The following is a 22,275-nucleotide window of genomic DNA, read 5'->3' on the forward strand; positions in this document are numbered from 1 at the left end:
CACACACACAGAGGAGAAGAGACAAGAAACCACTCACACAGGGGAGAGAGAGACAGGACATCATTCACGCAGGAGAGAGAGAGAGACAGGATATGATTCACACAGGAGAGAGAGAGAGAGAGAGAGAGAGAGAGAGAGAGAGAGAGGACATCATTAATACAGGAGAAAGAGAGACAGGATATGATTCACACAGGAGAGAGAGGGAGGACATCATTGACACAGGAGAAAGAGAGGACATCATTCACAAAGGGAGAGAGAGAGAGAGAGGACATCATTAACACAGGAGAGAGAGACAGGATATGATTCACACAGGAGAGAGAGAGAGGACATGATTCACACAGGAGAGAGAGGGAGGACATCATTGACACAGGAGAAAGAGAGGACATCATTCACAAAGGGAGAGAGAGAGAGAGAGGACATCATTAACACAGGAGAGAGAGACAGGATATGATTCACACAGGAGAGAGAGAGACAGGACATGATTCACACAGGAGAGAGAGGGAGGACATCATTGACACAGGAGAGAGAGAGGACATCATTCATACAGGAAGAGAGAGTGAGAGAGAGGACATGATTCATACAGGAGAGAGAGAGAGGACATCATTCACACAGGAGAGAGAGAGAGGACATGATTCACACAGGAGAGAGAGAGAGGGCATCATTCGCATAGGAGAGAGAGAGAGGGCATCATTCATACAGGAGAGAGAGAGAGAGAGGACATCATTCATACAGGAGAGAGAGAGAGAGAGGACATCATTCACACAGGAGAGAGAGAGAGGACATCATTCTCACAGGAGAGAGAGAGAGGGCATGATTCACACAGGAGAGAGAGAGAGGGCATCATTCACACAGGAGAGAGAGAGAGGGCATCATTCACACAGGAGAGAGAGAGGACATCATTCACACAGGAGAGAGAGAGAGAGGACATCATTCACACAGGAGAGAGAGAGAGAGGACATTATTCACACAGGAGAGAGAGAGACAGGACATCATTCATACAGGAGAGAGAGAGAGGACATCATTCACACAGGTGAGAGAGAGAGGACATTATTCACACAGGAGAGAGAGAGAGGACATCATTCACACAGGGAGAGAGAGAGAGACATGGGGTGAGGCTGAAACTACTGCAGAATGAGGAACCAGATCCAAAACCTCTGAAAATGGCACCGACAGCCAGCGAAGCAGAACAGCTCCAGGATGAGACGCCTGACAGAAAAGAGAGAACAAGGAGGAGAAAATAGAGAGAGGGAGGGAGAAAAGAGAGAGGGGAAGGCATACAGCTAGGATGCTCATATGCTTGTGGACAACAAACAGATTAGAGAGATGCAATGGTTATCAGAATAGCTGCAATAATCAATAAACTCATTGAGACCGAGACTGACCTTCCGTACAGTACAAGGTCATGAAGTAATCGGTAAAAGGCAACTAATTGAAGGTTAAGGCAAAAAGACAAGTTTCAAGTTTAGATTTAAAAGACTCAACAGACTCAGATTGTCTGACATCAGCAGGGAGATTATTCCATGAGAACAGGGCCTGATAGGAAAAGGCCCTGCTGACTTCTTTTTAACTTTGGGGACACAACAGGAGCCCTGCATTTTGAGAGTGGAGAGCTTAAGATGGAATATAAGATTTAAGGAGATCAGACAGGTCTGACGGGGCCTTTTTAGGATTATTTAGGATTTTATAAGTCAGCAGAAACATGGATAGGAGGCCAATGAAGGGGAGGCTAGAGCTGGTGTAATACAGTCACATTTTCTTTAGGTAAGATTCTAGCTGCAGCATTTTGAACCATCTGAGGACTTTCAGTACAAGCACGTGTCAGACCTGAATACAGAACTTTACAGTAATCAAGTCTGGATGAAACAAAGGTGTATATTAGTGCCTCTGCATCAGCCGTGGGCAGGAAACTTTTAGCTCTGTTGTTGCGTGAGTGAAAAAAGGCAGTCTTGGTGATTTCTTTGATGTGCTAATTAAAAGAGAGGCTGGGATCAAGTGTAACACCAAGATTCTTGGCTGTTACAAATGAAGCCTTGAAAGATGCAAACAATTCCTACAGGGGATTACTTACAAACCGTCTGTCTGTATAAAAGCATGGAGGAGGAAGTGTGATGGTCCGGGGATCTCTGTCTATCCTCTGGTCTACACCTGGCTGGTCAGGAGTTCGTCCTCCAGCAAGTTAATGACCTAAAACAAACCTCCAGGCTGTCAGAACCACTTTAGAAGACAACAAGTAGACAGAAGGCTGCAAATCATGGAACCAGTACAGTCATCGAGCTGGTTTGGGATGAACTGGGCAGAAGGGTGAAAGCAAAGCAACCTGACAGAACAACACAGAACGTCTGCAACAGTGTTGGAAGAACTTTATGAACAATATTTGATTTCCATTGTAGGAAGAATGTGTGTTTGGCTGTTGTATCTGCAAAAGGTGGTTTCTTTGATGACTTAAAAATACTTTTTAAATTATGTTAAACATAAAGAATCCACCATTATTTATCTGCAATTATTTATTTGTCCTATTCTTTAATTTCAGAGTACAATGAAACATTAAACTATGTCAATTTCAATAAAACCAGGAAAAATGGAGGTGTTCTGAAACTTTGGACAGGTAATGATATGAAAAGTCATTTCATTTTCCCAGAGTGTCATCACTTTTCAAAAATGTCCTAATCCCATCTTTAATGACTTATATATCCTTTAAGACATAACAGAAACAGTATCTGTCAGATGAATGAGGAGTCTCCTCTCTTCAAATATGTTTTAATGAAAAAAAGAAATATAACATCCTGACATTGGAGGGACATCTATCTATCTATCTAGGAAAAAAGAAAAAAATACATATAAATTAAAAAGGTGGTAAAAGCAGAGAACAATTTCATTCTAAGATGGTCTTTAACTATTAAGATTTTAGAATTTTTTAATTGCAATTTGTTTATTTGATTAAGAGGATTTGAGGTTTGTTGTTTTTTGGTCTTTTTAGTATTATAACAGAATCTCCAAGACTCTCAATCATTGACTGTAGATCAGGAATCAGCAACTAGGCTCAGCCATGGGCCAGTTTTTTAAGGATTTTCCATTAGAGGGCCATTAAGTGGCGCAGAGGAAACACAGGCCTATAAGTTTTATTTATTTATGACTCTGTTTAGAGTTGCATCTGCAGTAGATGTCATTTTCCTGAACAGTTACAGCTTATTTTAATGCTCATTTTGCTAAAAAAAATAATAAAAAAAACACTCATACATGAATATATATTCTGTTGTACTTTGAGACTAGAGACACACACAGCGGCCTGCTTCATTCATTGTTGACTGAAAGTACTGTTGTTGTTGTTGTTGTTGTTGTTGTTGTTGTTGTTGTTGTCTTAGAAAAAAAATGGCATCAACACACCATTTCTCTTCAACTGCCACCTATTTGTGTGCATGAAAAATAAATATGTGATGGTTGAATATGGGCTAAAGCTGTGTAATTAAAACAAAATTGTGAATCCACACATTACAATTTCATGTTGCGTAGGTTTTTTAGACTTAATTTCAGCACTGTTCAAACAGCATGGTGCAACCACGGTTTTAATGCTTCTCCTCCTGTGGGGACAGTATAGAAGTAACATATTCATTGGGATTTACAGGAGCCTTGTGTTTATTTTGTTACATGGAGTAGATTTGTGAAGAATTATGTTAAAGTTTTGATGCAAAACTTCAGCTTTCATCAGGAGGCCTTTATCTGCCTACCATAAGATCCACTCTCCATACATGCCCTATACCAAACATTTCACTGTTTGCCAACTACCAATACACCTCAAGAAGAAGAAGCTACACCTTTAGACATCAATATTAAATTTTCAATATCAGAGGGAAAGGGGATTGTGTGGAAGAACATCAATAAAGACTGGCAACAGCACTGAGGTCAATCAAAATAGAGAAACAGGGGAGGAAACAGAAAATAGGAGGTAATAATAACTAGATTAGGAACAGGACTCAGCAATCTATGATCCATGATGGAGGAAAGATTGGGGCTAACAGAAGCAGGATTAAAGAACATACTGGAGTGTGGTGATGGTGGACAGGACAGAGGAGAACAGGGCTGATGGGGAAAAAAGTGGGACAATCCAGAATCTGCAGGAGTTAACTGGAACCAGTAGATGGCAGTATTAAGACAATGTGGAAAAAAAGAAGACGAAGAAGAAGAAGAAGCTGCATCTTGCCGCGATATTTCAGCTGCTGTGAGAACTCAGCCACGACTCACACTAGCTTAAAGTACAGTTTGTATGTTTGCGTGTTTTCAGATTTTGACACCTTCCTGTGTTCACCCTCCCGAGCGGCTCAACCCGGTCGTGTTAATCCCGGAGAAGGCGCACGCAGCCCGGCTCGCAGTTTATCCGCCTCCAGCTGTCTGCCGGGTGAAAATCAGCGGGCTTTGTGTCAGAAACACGCCTTGTTGTTGTTGACCAGCGCAGTCTGCTGCTGTCTTATCTTCTCTCCCGCCGCCTCATCCTCAGCGGGTCCGCACAGGAAACGATGGTTTTGCTGAAAAACCTCCATCCTCCCACCGAGGGAGTGCGACACGAACAAGCCGAGACCACGGCTGTGCTGGACGGCCAGAGGCTTGGCTGCGGCACGCTGTACGTCGCCGAAACGTAAGTGATGCACCTGTGGCGCATGTTTTTCTCTTTAAACCGCCTGTTTCAGCGTTAAATCGGTGTATAATCTGAGGTATGATCCGTGTTTAAAGCAGATTTTATATTAATTTACACTAAAATCCAGTATAGAAAGTGTAATAACAGAAACACGCTTCACAACACCAGCACTCCTCATGCGGAGCACTTCCGGTGTTACAGTGTGTTTGGTGACCCTTCAGATTCTGTGACCTGCAGTGTTGGAGGTACTCAGATCCTTCACTGAAGTATCAGTAGCACAATGTAAATAAACTTAATTACTATTACAAATCCTGCATTGAAAATCCTACTCAAGTATATAAGCATTAACAGCTAAATTTACTCAAATTACTCGATTTTCTGCAAAACTAGCACTCAATCTGATGGGTCACTACATGCAGTGTAAACATTGGAAATTGATTAAAGATCCCCTCCAGACATGTTTAAAGATGTATATAAACACTCTACTTTGAATAAGTGTGTGTCTGATATGTTTTTTTGTTTTGTTTTATTTATTAAAATCCTTAAAATCACATCTGCTCCTTCTCCCTCCTTAAAAATTCCAGATTCTCTGAATATGCAAATATATTTTATTTCAGAAGTTTAACAGCTGGACACCAGATGTCTCTACTTCACTGTAAAGTTCATTGACTACAAACTAATTGTAGGATCATTTACTTAAAGTCTCCCTCCGCTCAAAAATATGTCTTCTTGTTCCTTCAGTTGGATGTTTGAGCATCACTGTGCAGAGTTTTGTTTTTAATATTCATCTGCTGGGGGAGGAAAGTTTTTTTTTAATCCTGGTCCAATATTCAGTTTACACAAGTGTGATGTTGAAACTTGAAGCCTCCAGAGCACAAACACTGATAATGGACTTTACTCTGAAGGCGGAAACATCTGATGTCCAGCAGGAAAACTTTTTAAAAGAAATATATCAGAGATATATCAAAGAAATGAATCAGAGATTCAGGTTTTGTAATGAAGAAGAAGGAGGAGATTTAATTTTAAGGATTTTAATGTGATAATTAGACTTCCTTTGTGGGAAAACATATCAGACAGACATTATTGCTCCAGTAATTTTATTTGTCTTCAGACATGTATGGAGTGGATCTTTTAAGTTTAAAAACAAAGAATTTGTCACGAAAAAAGTTAGATAAGAATCCTGTAATTAACATTCATCACTAAATGTATCCAACAAAACAACTATTAAAGAAATATTGAAATTACATCCCTGAATCTTATGGATTAAGATATTGGTGAAATATCGGTGCAGAACTGTACTAAACCTGCTGTATTCATGTGGCGTTGGTCAACCAATTAATCAATTATTTGCCAACTCCTTTTTCTGATAATTGATTAATTGTTTCAGTGTTTTTCAAGCAAAAATGCCAAATATTTACTGCTTCCACTTTCTGAAATATGTGGATTTGATGCTTTTATAGACGATAGACTGAAGATTTCCTCTTGTGATCTGGCAAAATATATTTTCACCAGTTAATGACATTATATAGCTAAACTGAGTAATCAAGTAAAGGAGAAAATAATCAAACATGTCTGAATAACACTGGATATCTGCTCTGTCAGGATTTACTTGCAGGTCCAAAACTTGGGTACAAACTGTCCAAATCTTCCACATTCTTAGAAAAAAATGTTCAGATCTTGCTTTGCATACCTGGAAAAGTATCCAATAATTATTAAATATTAAACTTTTGTGAGGGTTTAGCTGGACCAGCAGCCTCATCATCATCATCATATTCTCTCTCCCTCTGCATGTTTCCTCTAACAGTGTAACACTCTTTTTTTAACTGACAGGCGCTTGTCGTGGTTCGACGGCTCGGGTTTGGGTTTCTCTCTGGAGTATCCGACCATCGGCCTGCACGCCATCTCCAGAGACGTCGGCGCTTATCCACAGGAACACCTGTACGTCATGGTCAACGGCAAACTCAGCGGTGAGGAGAAACTCCAAATATATAAAACATGTGTTCAACCATCTATTGATGAGTTTTTCCTGTAAATCTATGAGGCTGCACAAAGTCAGAGTCGGTATTTTTCCTGGTTTCTGTCAGTAAAACAAGGGAAGCTTTGTTTTGTCTTCATCTGAACACATCCTCGTTTATTCTTCGGTGTCATGAGCGCGTGTGTGTGTGTGTGTGTGTGTGTGTGCGGAGGCGGGACATAGTTTAGCTGAAATTTTGCATCTTTTCCCTCCTCACAGATGAAAACGAGGCCGAAATGGCAGAAAAAGCTGATGAAGAAGAAGAAGGTGGCGACGACAGCAGCAGTGATGATGATGATGATGATGAAGGAGTGATCTCAGAGATTCGATTCGTGCCCAGTGACAAGGCAGCATGTGAGTGACTCAGTTCATCAGAAGACTGTTGACAGAGAAAACAGAGGAGAGATACTTACAGAGCGACGTGTCCTCGTATTTCAAATAATTTAATTCAGAGTCTGAAACAGGAAGTAGCCTGAAGACGTGTGAATAAATCAGTTAACGCTGCTGAACATCTGACTGCTGAAAATAGTCCAGAACACATGCAGCTTTTATTCCTGTTGGTGTGAGAGCCACAGATGGAGGAAGGAAGTCAAAGTGTTGAGAAACAAACATCATGGGATTTGTGGACAATAAGAGTCGACACACGTTTAGGCAGCAGCATCGTAGTAAAAATGAAATAAAGTCAGTTTAAAGAGAATTTTAGAAGCAAAAATATATGTAACACAGAAAAACTGATATAGTTACTGAGATTACACTGGTGATTACAGACCACACTGCCTCTAGTGTATCTTATTGTTTGTGTGTGTGTGTGTGTGTGTGCGTGACGTGCAGTGGAGTCCATGTTCTCAGCGATGTGTGAGTGTCAGGCGCTGCATCCCGACCCAGAGGACGACGACTCCGACAACGACTTCGAAGGAGAGGAGTACGACGTGGAGGAAGCCGGTGAGGACAAACACACACACACACACACACACAGACGTTATCTGTCTACAGGAAGTTAGTCAACAGAGTCGTAACAATTTTAGTTATCTTAGTAAATCTTAACTTTCAAATCTGTTCAATGAAATTCAGTTTTGATAGAAACACACTGATGATCCAAAATAAATAAACAATATGAGAAACAAATCAAATTGGGTAATTGATTCCTGATTCATCATAAATTGTGTTGCCGGCAGTAAAATGGTTAAGAAATAGCTTTAACGTTTTCATCTGTAAAAACGTCCAACAGGATGAGATCAAGTCTTGATTTCAGTTTTTCAAAAGGACAAAGATAAATTTAGATTGAAAGCTTTCATTGATGATGAAGATGATATTGTCAGAATACAGTAAGAATGACTTCTTTCAGTAGAAAAATCCAAATCCAAACACAAGCAAACTAAAGTCAATAAATGTTGCAGCTTGTCAAGACCATGAAAAGTCACGTCTGTTGTTTCCCCAACTGCTGGAAAAGTGAAGGCGGTTAGCTCCAAAGTTAGCAACAGTGGGTTAGCCTAACCTGACGACGCTAAACAGATAAATAGAAAACGGAGAAATGTGTAGCTGCCTGCTAATCAACCTCGGGGAAACACTGCACATGATATTTTTACTTTAATGAAGGATTTTATCAACTTGTTTTGGGTTTAGAAACATCTTGATAAGATGTCAGAGTTGCAGTGATGTTGTTTATCTTGCTGCTTTAAATTGTAACATTTTTTGTGATATATATATATATATATATATATATATCTAAGTCATATATGCAATAAACTGAATGTTAAATGACTCATTTCTTTCCTCTTTCTGTCTGTTTGAACATCTCTCCTGGTTGTCTGGATTCACTGTTTACAGAAGCAGGTAAGATTCACAACATTCATCACTGCACATTTACTGAGCTGAACACCTTCTACACAAACCTGTAGACGTACCAGGACGGGTGCTTCATCAAACTGACACTTTTTACTTTTTACGAGTAGAGAAAATTGTGTCTGTTGCACCGAGTATTAAAAGTCTCACTGTAGCACTGAATGCATCTCATGATTCTTTGGCATCTTGTTTCACAGTGATAGATAGGGAGTAACACTGATGTAAAACAATATATGTAGTTAAAAAAACTGTGTTGAAGTCAAAAACACAATACTGCAAGCTGCAACGATTAATGATTAGTTGATTGAAAGAAGATTAATTATCATTTTAATTAAAATAATTTATGCTGTTATTCATCATCTGTGATAAAAGTCAGAGAAATAAAAAGTGTTAAAATCCTGCTACAACACAAAGCATCTCTGCTGCTGAAGAATCGATCACACTGGACAGTCAGAGGAGGTCGAAACAGCAACTGGTTCAAAACTAGTTTAGCTGACATCCATCATCACTGAATAACACCGTTTCCACCGCTGATGTTTATGTCATTTTGAGACAAGTATCTGTAAAAGTTTCCAGCCTGTCGCTCTGCATCACTCTGTGTATAATGACGCGGTTAAAAAAAAAACTGAGGAGGACCAACTGCATGTTCACTAAAATAAATATTAAAACCGCACAGAATAATAATAAAGCCACAAAATAAGAGTCATGAACAGCCGACGACCTTAAACCTGTACATGCAAAAAAAAAAAATTCTACCTTTTTAAAATTATTTTATACTATCTTAAATAATTTATGCCTTTGGATGGTTTCATACTCTCAGTTGCAAACACTTCACTACATCTCACACACTGGGGTTTCTGTCCCTTTTTATCCTCAGTGTATGAAAATCCACGTTTTAAAAACTCCGGGTCATACTTGCACTTCGCCATCTTGCCTCCGAACATCAACACAAACTTAGTTACCATGGCTACGGCGCGAGACTGCTGCCTGACGCATGCCTGTCAAAAAAATATTTTCTTTTTTCAAAATAAAAGACCAACATCAGATGCACATTAAATATTATTTATTTATTTCTGAGCAGCTGTCTGCGAGGGCAGCCTGGTGTTGACAGTGTGGGTTGTTGAGTTCAGAATCTTCATTAAGATGCTCATCGCTGCCGTTGGATTCACCATCTCTCTCCTCCGTCACGCAGAGCACGGTCACGCCGACATCCCGACCTTCTACACCTGTGACGAGGGTCTGTCGGCGCTGACGCAGGAGGGCCAGGCCACGCTGGAGAGGCTGGAGGGGATGTTAGCCCAGAGCGTCGCTCAGCAGTACCGTATGGCCGGAGTCCGAACCGAAGAGACCAACGCCGAATTTGAAGGTTTGAGTCTCTCACACACACACACACACACACACACACACACACACACACATCAGCCTGGTGATCGGAGACGCAGCTCTAATACTAGAAGTTCATCAGTTTGATGTTGAACTGAGATTTTACTCTTTTATATTTTCAAGTGATGTCATCAGGCGTTTCACACAGCAAATAACAACTGGCCTGCATATTTATATATACATGCAATCACAGAAAGATCAGCCAATACCAGAGGAGTAATCAATAATCTTATAGATGAAACACAACTGAGAAGGGGCGGAGGAAAGAGTCAAGTCAGGTACAACTACTGTACAACATCCTCTATTCATCAGTTGTGTTCAGACTGCAGGCAAATTAGATTTGTTTGTCAGATGAGATCTTTCAGACATCACCAACCTTATCTGCACGGGTTGCTGTGGTAACGACGTAGGCGTCGGTAACTACGTACGCTGGTGACGCAGCTTTCTAACGCGGAAGCATGAGAAATGGAGATCCATCATCTCCTCCACTGACTGTTGTTCTCTGTGTTACCGCTCTGCTAGTAGCAGCATGGACGCCTCCACCTCCAAATGTGGCTTTGATCTTATCAGCAGATATCCTGTATCATGTTTTTTTTTTGCTGTCCAGACTTTCTAAGATCAATCTGGACACAATCTGAATGAGCCAAGAAACAGATTTGGGCTTGCAGTCTGAACAAGGACTTAGATCCTTTATTCAGATAAAGAAAAACTCCCCCAAAAATCCCGTATATATGGAGAGTAACCCCTTAGAGTTGCAGTATCTAGTACGTCACATGATTATGGAGAAGGAAGATTTTCTTTATGGGATTCAATTAAAAATTACAATGTGTCATGTTAAGACTTAAGAAGGTAAAATAAAATGATATATTGACGACCTTCATAATAATAATAATAATAATAATAATAATAATAATAATAATAATAATTTATATTGCTGGTTGGTAATCAGAGTGTGTGTGTGTGTTGTGTTGTGTTGACAGATGGGATGGAGGTGGATGCAGCGGCGGCGGAGGCCGGTCAGTTTGAGGATGCAGATGCAGATGTTGAGCACTGGTAAGTCTCATCGTCTCAAACATCTGATGAGATCCAGCAGAGACTCCCAGTTTATAAACCATCTGAACCAACTGTATGGAAAACTTGTTTTACCTGCATTTTTGTGTGTTTTACAGGCATAAATGCACGTTTGTGACTCATTTAGAAGTGGAAACAGACTGTTTACTCATTTTGATTTCTATACACCTCCCACATTCTGACATCTGTATTTCCTGATGAGTGTATATTAGAACCAGATATACCATCTCCCTGTGGCTCCTCACAGACTAGAGGAACTAGTCAGTCGTCAATACATTTACCGATGTCAGAAAAGAGCGGCGAGATGTGCTTCAGACTTTTTTTTTTAACTTTCTGAAACCGACAGTGACGCCAACTTCACTCAGTAACATATTCAGGGTTTGAACTTCTCTCTCAAGCTTTCTTTTTTTATATTCATACGTCCTTTTCTGTCACTTTTCATATGTACAAACAAGTGCGACACCATGAATGCCTTATTATTATTATTATTATTATTATTATTATTATTATATTATCCTCATACGTGGTTGGTCGTCTCGTTTTTACACTGAAACGTGACTCACATGGTGAACGCTGAGGCTGAGAAGTCACAGCTACAACTGTCTTTAAGCACTTTATGCTCTGTGAAGCACTTTGTTAGTGTTTGATAATTACAAAGAATAATTGTCATTATTATTATTATTATTATTATTATTATTAGAAGTCCAAAATGCAGTGAGAGGTAACTGTACTAAAAATAGTTGATTCTGCATCTCTTCACCTGCTGATTTTTGCCTGAAATTAGAGCGATTTGACATAAAAATATTGACGGATATAGTTTTAAGTCCTTTACTACCGACAGTATGAAAGATTAAAAAACCCTAAACATTTGTACTGAAGCACTGAACAGACTTTTAGTTGTGTGTCAGAGAGAGTTCAGAAGCATCAGAGCATCAAACATCTATGTAAAAAAAAATCTTCATCAGAAAGTGACGGATTCTTTTCTGACTCTTTCCGCAGATTGAAGTCCACTCAGCAGCCAGGCAAAGCATCATGGGATTGGAGAAGAGGACAGCAGCACTTCTTTAAGGCTTTAAGCTCTTACTTGTACTCTTCTGTTCCAAGCACTTCCTGTTCTCACCGTCAAACAAACGTTATCCCGTGTACTTAAAGTCATCTCAGTAATCTTCTGTAGCTTCCTAAACGTTCTCTTGTCGGTGTTGCATCGGAGGTCACGTATTACATATCTCTACTAATTTGTCCAGCTCATGTGATGAAAAGTGTGCTGTTCTGCACTTCTGTGATACAACCGAGTCAGCTACTGTAGACTATTGAGATGCAGCTCCAGTTCCTGTTGTTGACTGTAAAAACAAAAGTTTTGTTTCTGTTTGTTTTTGTACCTAAAGACCAATTTAATATCTGACCTCCTGTTGAGGAGAGTGAATGTCTTTGTATCAAATTGTCAATAAATGCTTAGTTTTTGTATGAGGTTTTTGCTTGATTTGTTATAAACCACTAAACATTTTATTTATCTTTAAAGGACAGGTTTAAAACAACAGTCAGGTAACTATATGTATATTGAAACAGGACTTGATCACAGTAATTATTCCTCCTGTTCATACTGACCATTAGAAGATCCCTTTATAATGCACTTACAATGGAAGTGATGGAGGACAAAATCCACAGTCCTTCTGTGCAAACATGTATTTAAAAGTTTATCTGAAGATAATGAGAATTAAGCCGTCTGAGTCAGTCAAATCAAGTAGATATATTTCAAAGTTACAGCCTTTTTGTTTCCTTGTTAAGCTCCAGTTGGGGGGGGAAGTAACAAAAAGAGGGAATTTTGTTTGGAAGATAACAACTGGAACTTGATATTAGCTTCCGATAAACATTTAAATAAATATTTGCATGAAAGGAGGACGATCACTTACATTAAAAGTATGAACCAGAGGAATGATTACTGCAAACTGAACCTGTTTCTCTGTTTATAGGAGCCACCTGAGTAATTTTTTTAAGACAGACTTAAAAAATAGTGAACCTATCCTTTAATACAGTAAGAGAGGATTGCAAACAATAACATTATCACCAAATTTGCAGCTCTACTGAGCTTTTTAGCTTTTTTTTATCCCCTAGTCTTGGTTTTATGGCTTATTTATTGTGTGGTTTAATCTCATGAACCGTGAACCTCAGATAAACCAGCCGTACACTACCTGCCCAGCACCGAACAGCAGATGAAGAACATGAACGTTGAGCAGCTGAGGAGACAGTTTTCTCAGGAGTCGGTAGAGAGCAAACCAGAGCTACAAGGAGAGTGAATACTGGACTTTAATCAAGTGGAGACAAAATGAATAAAAACATCACTTAGTGACTGTTAGAAGTGTAAACAGGCAACGGTTCACCATTACAAGCATGCGGTGGGATAAAAGTCAGTGTTCAAGTAGCTCCTCTGCCCCCCTGTGGCCAAAAAAATGTGTTACTGGCAGAACAAAAACACATTTAAATTTCTAAAAAAGAAAACCAGCTGAACAGGATTCGGCAGGATCAGATGTGATAAAGATCTGTGTGACTTGATTATCTAAGGAACAAAATGAGTTACACTGTCTTCAACATCTTGACTATTTCAATTAGGGACAACTGACAATTAATCCACATAAATTGTTTTCAAATTGTTTTGTTTTTTTTATCTTCTCAAACCGATGTGTTTCATGCTGAAACTCAAGCCGAAATCCACAGTGTGTCCACTACAAGGCTTCATCAGTCTGAGTCAGTCATATCATTTACAGACATTTACAGTCTTTTTAGCATCAAATTCCCTCTTTTGTGTTTCCTCTGACAGTGTTTCCCTGTTGAGCTGCAGGTGGAAGGAGGTCAGTATGAACAGGGAGAAGGATTACAACAAGAAAAAAAACTTACTTTAATGTTCATTTTAGCTCCTGACTGTTGTTTTAAGACAAAATTGTGAACCTGTCGTTTAAATGTGTGTGAAGACTAACAGAGGTGTGTACGGTTGCTACACTGTGCTTGGCTCCGGACTGTCAACAAAAGTTTCACAAATATAAACATGAATAATATTACAATATTATCATAACTCAGAACATTATGCAGATATTTCTCAGCTTTCCATTATTAATTTTCCAGTTCAATAATAATAATAATAATAGTGAATTGATTTAAGTAACTTGCTCTATTTTACAAAAATAATACAAGGCTCAATGTATAATATTTCATCTACAGTACTGGTATGCAGGGATTGACCAGCCAGCTAACAGGCAAATGTTATTGTGTTTTTGCTCACTTTGTGGATTCAGACTTCAACAGTCTAAAAATCATGCAGGTGCAAGACAAACTTTCTTCTGTTCTCAAGCATAGCGATAGTACCATAGTGACTGACCAACCTAATCCTCTGACTCTCCCTCGAGACTAAAAATAAAAATCTTGGCCAGTAAATGTCTGAATGCCTCTTGTGCTCTAGCTAAAAAGACATTAAGTTAGTGTCTCTTTACAGTAGGTTGTGGTTTAGCTTCCCAGGTGTGCTCTTGAGGTGAAATTATCCTTGAGACCATACTGATTAGATAATTATGGTTCATTCATTGTAAAAGAAAAAAAAACTTCCAGGTTAAAGTCTTTTAAAAAAAAGTGCATATCAGTGCTGTTCTTCCTCTGACTTCTGTCCATCAGAACCGACATCTCCACATGTGCTCTGGGTTTGAAATGCCGGCATGCGGTGCTCACTTCCTCTTCCTGGTGTCCAGGGAGTGGTGGGGAGACGGTGATTTTCCCGACAGCAGAGGGATGAGTTTATCAAACAGCAGCACAGAGCTCATCATACCTGGAAACAGCCAAATGAACAAGAAGAAGAAGAGATGAGGAAGAGGAACACGTAAACATGGTTTAAATGCCTCTCAGGAGGTCAAACTATCAGAGCACTGACCGTTGGTTGATTCACTCTACATTCATCACTACAGGAGACCCCTACTTTACACAAAGTCATGTGATCCATCGTTAATGGATAAATATTGATTGGAGCAGCGTTAAAGTCCGACTGAAATCACATTTAATCATCCCTCTGCAGTCAAATATAATGTCAACATGTTTTTTAAATGTGTTGTTATTAGTTTTGTATTTTTGGTCTCTTGCTGGGGGGGCATGTCGGTGTCTTTGTTTGATTGACAGCGACTGGGGGGGCGTGTCGGTGTCTGTGCTTCATTGACAGGGACTGGGGAGGTGTGTTTGTGTTTGATTGGCAGCAGCTGGAGGAGCATGTTGGTGTCTGTGTTTGACAGCACCTGGGGGAGTGTGTCGGGGCCTGTGCTTGATTGACAGTGACTAGGGAGATGTGTTGGTGTTTGTGTTTGATTGACAGCAGCTGGGGGATCGTGGCAGTGTCTGTGTTTGATTGACAGCAGCTGGAGGGGCGTGTCGGTGTCTGTGTTTGATTGACAGTAGCTGTGGAGGCGTGTTGGTGTTTGTGTTTGATTGACAGCAGCTGGGGGGCGTGTCGGTGTCTGTGTTTGATTGACAGTAGCTGTAGGGGCGTGTTGGTGTCTGTGTTTGATTGACAGTAGCTGTGGGGGCGTGTTGGTGTTTGATTGACCGCAGCTGGGGGGCGTGTCGGTGTCAGTGTTTGATTGACAGGAGCTGGGGGGCATGTCGGTGTCTGTGTTCAATTGATATTAGCCGGGGGGGGGGGGGGGGGGGGGGGGGGGGGGGGTTGGGGCGTGTCGGTGTCTGTGTTTGATTGACAGTAGCTGTGGGGGCGTGTTGGTGTTTGATTGACCGCAGCTGGGGGGCGTGTCGGTGTCAGTGTTTGATTGACAGGAGCTGGGGGGCATGTCGGTGTCTGTGTTCAATTGATATTAGCCGGGGGGGGGGGGGGGGGGGGTTGGGGCGTGTCGGTGTCTGTGTATGATTGACATTAGCTGGATGGGGTGTCAGTGTCAGAAAATATGCAACACATCCATATTGGAAGTTCTTACTGTAAGAGACTTTGAGAGGCACATAAATAGCTTTATCAGGACTCTTTCTCAAACTACAACCCATGAGGATCTGCTTAAAGGCTTCGGTCTAAAACTCAGATCTGTGGTGTCCAGGTTCCTCCATGTAAAAAAAAATGTGAACAGATTACAGCCAATCAGTAGTTGGTCCCTGTGATTTCTTATTTAGTGACATGAGTTCATAGAGGAAAGAAACCTGATGCCTTCAGCAGATCACATACAGGACATCCTGAGCTTTATCTGACCTTAATCAAACACAAGGCCACAACACATTTAATCACTTCTCTTGGCTTCCTCTGTAGTCTGGTCTGTAGGGAATAATAAAATATCTTTCCATCTACCTCAACTTTTGCTCTCAGTAATTCATTCTCATCCTTTATACTGCATTTCAGATGTACAGATAATATAAAGTAGACTTTTTTTGACAAAGTACTTAAAAAATAGTATTTTGGGGAGGGGGGGATCACTAAGTACTTACACTGTAGCCCTGCACACACTTTCAGATGTTTCTTTAAAGGTTTCAATGCACTTATTGTACAAAAAGCATCTGCCAAATGAAGGTAAAGTCCACTTCTTACCTTTCCTCCTTCTGCCTGATGTTTTTTTTATTGTTACTGATGCATTAGCATTTCAGCAGCATTGTAATGTTAGTTTAGGTGGAAATCATTTTAACTACTTTATACCTTTATTACATGCTGCTGGTCACATGTTCTGTCTGTAAAATCTTTATCTTTTTCCCCCATTCAATAAATACATTATTTTACTTTAGAAATCTGATTTATACACAAGGACTTCCACATATTCTAAAAAATCAACTTTTACCCACATATACTCAGCTATACATGAATTCAAAGTGAATCAAGCAGCTGAACCAGTTTAAAGCTTAGACCTCTCTGAAAACCTGAACACAAGATAAACTGAATTACATTAAATAAGAAGAATGAGGGGTGAAAAATATGAATATAAAATATATAGACATAACAAATATTTTTCATTCCAGTTGTCGAACAATCAACACCGCACTTGGAAAGATGTTTGATGAGTGATGCACAAGTTTAAATTCCATAAAACAGCCTCTTTATCTAAATGAAACTTTATCCACATTACTGGCACATAAAGGAAGATGAAGATGTTCAGACCATCTAGTAAAATATAAATAAATGCTTGAATTACTTCCAATGAGTGTTGACATAAAACTTTATGAATAAACAAACAAGTCTGTAGCTTATTGACACAAAAGAGGGTTAAAGGTTGGATTATCTAAACTCTTTTTTTTCCTTTCTTGTCCTCTCTTGTGTTTATTTAGTTGTTTTTACTGTTTCAATGTTTTTCATGTTCTGATATATATATATATATATATGATATATGATGTATGGCCTAACCCTAACCCTAACACTGACCCTAACCCTGGTCCTAACCCTAACCCTAACACTGACCCTAACCCCTAACCCTAACACTGACCCTAACCCTAACCCTAACACTGACCCTAACCCTAACCCCTAACCCTAACACTGACCCTAACCCTAACCCCTAACCCTAACCCTGGTCCTAACCCTAACCCTAACACTGACCCTAACCCCTAACCCTAACACTGACCCTAACCCTAACCTTGGCCCTAACCCTAACACTGACCCTAACCCCTAACCCCTAACCCTAACACTGACCCTAACCCTAACCCTAACCCTAACCCTTACCCCTAACCCTAACACTGACCCTAACCCCTAACCCTAACACTGACCCTAACCCCTAACCCTAACACTGACCCTAACCCTTACCCCTAACCCTAACACTGACCCTAACCCTAACACTGACCCTAACCCTTACCCCTAACCCTAACACTGACCCTAACCCCTAACCCTAACACTGACCCTAACCCTTACCCCTAACCCTAACACTGACCCTAACCCTAACCCCTAACCCTAACACTGACCCTAACCCCTAACCCTAACACTGACCCTAACCCTAACACTGACCCTAACCCTAACCCTAGCACTGACCCTAACCCCTAACCCTAACCCTAACCTTGGCCCTAACCCTAACCCTGGCCCTAACCCTAACCCTAGCACTGACCCTAACCCTAACCCTTAGAAATGAGCAACAACTGATTCACTGTTATCTGTACATGAACCAAATTACTGAATATGTTTAAAAAGTGCAAAATGTCCCTCTGAAATGTAGAAGTAATATGTTAAATAAAGTGGAAATACTCAAAGGTACTGCAGCAAACTATTCCTTGACAACTTCAAACTGGATTTATTTCTGTATTTATTCAAATGTTTTAATAATAAAAACAAATCTTGTCACTTCTGAAGGTGAGGGAAACATTTTAAAGTGCCTGTTCCAGCTGCCGCTGAGGAGAAAGTAGGCACGTGAGTGAGAGAGTGTGTGTGTGTGTGTGCGTGTGTGTGTGTGTGTCAGTCATAAGAAGCAGCTTATCAGATTTGTGTCAACAATTTCCACATGATCTGCCGACTGGCTGCCAGAAACAGACAGTGACACACACTACAGCTGACACTGCTTGGACTGCGCTGTCTTCATATCTTTCAAGACACACAGAAGAGGAATCTCATTTATAAAGTTAGGGAAATCTTCTGATTGTAGGTTTTTTGCAGAAGTGATCATTTACAAACAACTAAAACAAGACAAAAGCATTTATTGAATCCTCCATTAACTTGCATTAATGTGGATATGCAGTGATGTAATGTCATTTTATCTCCAAATACTTTTATTTCTTTAAATTTAGAAAAGTTCTTTATTAGTTTAGTTTTTTACTAGTTAATTTCAATTGCTCTCCCCTTGCAGCTCCATTATGTTTGATGGTTTTCATCAATAAACGGACCTATAGGTTGACACACAGTAATGTTGTGCAATGTTTTTTTTTCCAAAATCCTTAATATTTGTGTTGGAATATTATGAAACATACTTATTATAACCACAGCCTGTAAAAGCACAGCAGAGCAAAGCAAAGTTTAATACACCTTCACTATGTGATGATCATTTCCCTCATAGAGGTGTTCATTAGTTTTAGGATTAATCCAGAAAATAGTGGAAAATGCTGATCACCATTTCCCAGCTTTCAAGTTAAATTTAAGCCCATGATGGCGAGTAATGCAGGCGGTGTAATATCACACATCATTGTAGTTTGAATATCTTAGTCAGTGATCAGAAAAAATAGTTTTGTTTTTGTTCTCTACCAACTCCTGAGGGAAATATCTGTCTCTTTAGCTGCTAAATGCTCCACTATGTTCACCAGCTAGTCTACAGTAATTGTTTTTGGAGTCAAGGAAGAAATGTTTAAAAGTCAGCGCTCAACTTGAAATCGACAATGTTAAAAACTACAAACCAAGCTGGAAATCTTGGTGTAGTCGTGGACTCAGACCTGAGTATCAACAGCCACATTAAGACAATTACAGAGTCAGCCTACTATCACCTGAAGAATATATCAAGAATTAAAGGACTTATGTCTCACCAGGATTTGGAAAAACTTGAATTTATCAGACGCTGCTGCTCGAGTCCTCACTACGACCAAGAAAGTGGATCATATCACTCCAGTTCTCAGATCTTTACGCTGGCTTCCTGTCTGTCAAAGAATTGACTTTAAAATACTGCTGTTGGTTTATAAAGCACTGAATGGTTTAGAGCCAAAATACATCTCTGATCTGCTGCTACGTTATGAAACATCCAGACCTCTCAGGTGGTCTGGATCAGGTCTGCTTTCTGTCCCCAGATTAAAAACTAAACATGGAGGAGCAGTGTTTAGTTTTTATGCTCCACATATCTGGAACAAACTCCCAGAAAACTGCAGGTCTGCTGCAACTCTCAGTTCTTTTAAATCACTTTTCTGTTTGCCTTTTATTAAACCAAATTTTTTTATCAAACCAATTTTCTTGTTCTATCTGTCTTATTCCCTTTTAGCTTCTTTTTATTTCCAAATTTAACACTTTTTAATTGTTTTTATATGTCTTTTTACTTGTGTTGCTTTTATATTCTGTTTTGATGCCTTTTATGCTCTAAAAGCACTTTGAATTGCCTTGTTGTTGAAATGTGCTTTACAAATAAACTTGCCTTGCCTTACAGCTAACTATGTCTGTTTACCATTTAGTGTTGAGCAGGTAGTGTACAGTGGCTTTTTATGGCTTTTTCTCTGAAAACGACGCTATGGGAGCGCTGAGAATTAACCAAAACAGTAAAGTTGCAGCCGGACAGATAAACAATGAGCTGAAACTCGCTATAAAGCTCAGTAAAGCCGAGAGGAGCTGCGGAGTCACTGATAATTCTCTGTAGGTTCATTACTACGAGCCACAACCAACACATTACACACTGTTAATTTAGACCTAGAAGTAATTCGGACTGGATGGATACATGTTGATTGTTTCATTTCATGTCAGAACTTCAATAAAAAGATGAAAAAAAAAATGTTGTTGATTGATTTAATCAATATAAATACACAGCCTGCATGGTGTTAGTTTACGCATCAGTGGGTCTTACCCAGCAGCGGGCCGAGCCAGTAGACCAGGCTGTACTCCAGGAAGGAGTTTCCACTGCAGGGGAACTGTGTGGAGAAGGCCAAGGCTGGGTTAAACACTGCTCCTGTTACACTGCCTCCTGGAAACACACACACACACACACACACATATTAGTGAACATTAAAAGGACCAAAACTGCCACAACTGTTCATTCAAAAACTCCTTAACTCCTGTAGTTTGACTGTTGTCTGTATGCATCTTGTATCATTTCTTGTTGCAAAACAACAAATTACTTTTTGTAGCATAAGTGTAAAAGTTCACAAGTAAATTTTCAGTGTCGGACCACCAACATTCAGCCCGTTATTCTACTTCCTGTCCGAAGACTAATGATTGATTTAACAACAGTTAAGAGAGCTCAGTCAGTCTTGATAAGCTTGAAGATATTCAAATGTTAGAGTCAGATATCTGTGGTCGTACAGCTCAGGAAATCCTGTCATCACTTCTACTAGTTCTTTATATATCTTTAAGATTCAGTACTTTAATACAATATATGAGGTAAATGATGCACACCAGGCTCTTATATGGGAGACTGGTCTATACTGGGATCTGTCAGGTCTCTGACTGAGTGGTCAGATGTGGCTGTTTTTAGTTTGTTTATTGTGAGTGACAGATAATCTAATTCTCAGCATCTTTCTTTTGGACATCAGTATAACATGTAATTTGCATTAATTTGCTGCAGATACACACAATCAGAAAACACAGATGATCAAACACACACTCAGGAAAGACCACAGCAAACTAAAGCACGTTATTTGTTTTGTTTTGTATTTTTTCCACATGGGAATTTAAAGAAACTCAGCTCTGCTACATGCACACACAACAGACCTGCTAAAGTGCCACTGAGCAAGACACGAATCTCAGCCTCACATGACGTCTGAACTCACATGATCAGTCTGCAGTTGGACATGTAAACACAAACATTCATACTGTTCACGTGAAGTAAAGAGCAACAACATGTCATACCTGCATATACCACTGTTGTGATGACTGCAGCCACCGCGTGCACACGGTATTTCTCCTCCACAGCTCGCGTGTGCGTAATAGCGGTTTGAACCACAAATGCGCACACGAGCTCCACAACGGCGGCCTTCGCCAGCGGCGCGTGAATGGGGGTGATGCAACGGTAACCGAACAACTTGTGCCGCACGTGCAGTCCCGACAATCCCATACCCCAGATCACCGGCACCGCAGCTCGCGCAGCGGCTGCAGCAGCGAACTGGCACGCGATGCGCCGTAGGGCACACCCGCCCGACAACCTCGCGTGGTATGCGTGCTCGAGCGCGCCGGACGGGTTGCCGATGGCCCCGCTGAAGGTGAGCCCGTGGACCACGGATGCCAGGTACGTCAAGGTGAGCGCGAGTCGAAGCTCGATCCCGCCCACCTCCGACAGCAGCTTCAGCTCGTGCGTGCAGCAGCACAGCTGAAAGGTGGACACGAGCTCCACCGCATACACAGAGAGCCCGGTGTCCGCGAGGGCCCTGCCCAACAACCTGCGGGTCGCATCGCTTAGAGCGACGATCCCCGCGAGCACCGACAGAGACACCGCCACGTCTGCAGTCATGTCCGCGGCAGGTCTGCGCTCTCTGTCGGGGACTGTGTGTGCCTTCAGCCGCTGGGAGGCTCCGCGGTGTACCGAGGCGCTGCTGTCTCCTCCGCGGTCTGAGGGCGCTGTCTCTCCCGCTGGATCTCGCTGCCTCTGGCGGATGGAAGCCTCGGCTGAGCCGGGCTGCTGGTGCTGTCTCCCGAAGGATGCGGGGTCTAACCGGTAGGAGCAAATAAGCTTCAGTCCCGGTAGCTCACATGGTGCGGAAGTGACTGAGCTCCCCACTTTTCCTC

General features: G+C 40.8%; 2 protein-coding genes across 2 annotated transcripts; one reads left to right on the plus strand and one right to left on the minus strand.

Annotated features, from left to right (window-relative positions):
* Positions 1–4,182: 4,182 nt before the first annotated feature.
* On the plus strand, positions 4,183–12,404 carry clns1a (chloride channel, nucleotide-sensitive, 1A). Its single transcript, XM_067595514.1, has 8 exons — positions 4,183–4,630; positions 6,461–6,597; positions 6,864–6,998; positions 7,476–7,586; positions 8,472–8,477; positions 9,679–9,852; positions 10,850–10,922; positions 11,940–12,404. Coding segments are annotated over exons 1-8 (756 nt in total). The 5' UTR covers positions 4,183–4,511; the 3' UTR covers positions 11,941–12,404.
* Positions 12,405–13,226: 822 nt separating this feature from the next.
* Positions 13,227–22,269, minus strand: aqp11 (aquaporin 11). Its single transcript, XM_067595513.1, has 3 exons — positions 21,403–22,269; positions 20,402–20,518; positions 13,227–14,748 (listed from the first exon to the last, which is right to left on the minus strand). Exons 1-3 carry the CDS (start codon positions 21,998–22,000, stop codon positions 14,648–14,650), a joined length of 816 nt encoding a protein of 271 aa, XP_067451614.1. The 5' UTR covers positions 22,001–22,269; the 3' UTR covers positions 13,227–14,647.
* Positions 22,270–22,275: the final 6 nt, after the last annotated feature.

Source organism: Thunnus thynnus, chromosome 7, assembly GCF_963924715.1.
Source record: "Thunnus thynnus chromosome 7, fThuThy2.1, whole genome shotgun sequence".
In the NCBI taxonomy this organism is placed as follows: domain Eukaryota; kingdom Metazoa; phylum Chordata; class Actinopteri; order Scombriformes; family Scombridae; genus Thunnus; species Thunnus thynnus.

Excerpts from the sequence above, each read along its gene's own strand:
- clns1a (XM_067595514.1), top strand. The coding sequence starts at position 4,512 with ATGGTTTTGCTGAAAAACCTCCATCCTCCCACCGAGGGAGTGCGACAC. Across the intron at positions 6,999-7,475 it reads GCCCAGTGACAAGGCAGCAT|TGGAGTCCATGTTCTCAGCG; the intron begins GTGAGTGACTCA and ends CGTGACGTGCAG. Across the intron at positions 9,853-10,849 it reads GACCAACGCCGAATTTGAAG|ATGGGATGGAGGTGGATGCA; the intron begins GTTTGAGTCTCT and ends TTGTGTTGACAG.
- aqp11 (XM_067595513.1), bottom strand. The coding sequence starts at position 22,000 with ATGACTGCAGACGTGGCGGTGTCTCTGTCGGTGCTCGCGGGGATCGTC. Across the intron at positions 20,519-21,402 it reads CACAACAGTGGTATATGCAG|GAGGCAGTGTAACAGGAGCA; the intron begins GTATGACATGTT and ends GTGTGTTTCCAG. Across the intron at positions 14,749-20,401 it reads CTGGCTCGGCCCGCTGCTGG|GTATGATGAGCTCTGTGCTG; the intron begins GTAAGACCCACT and ends GGCTGTTTCCAG.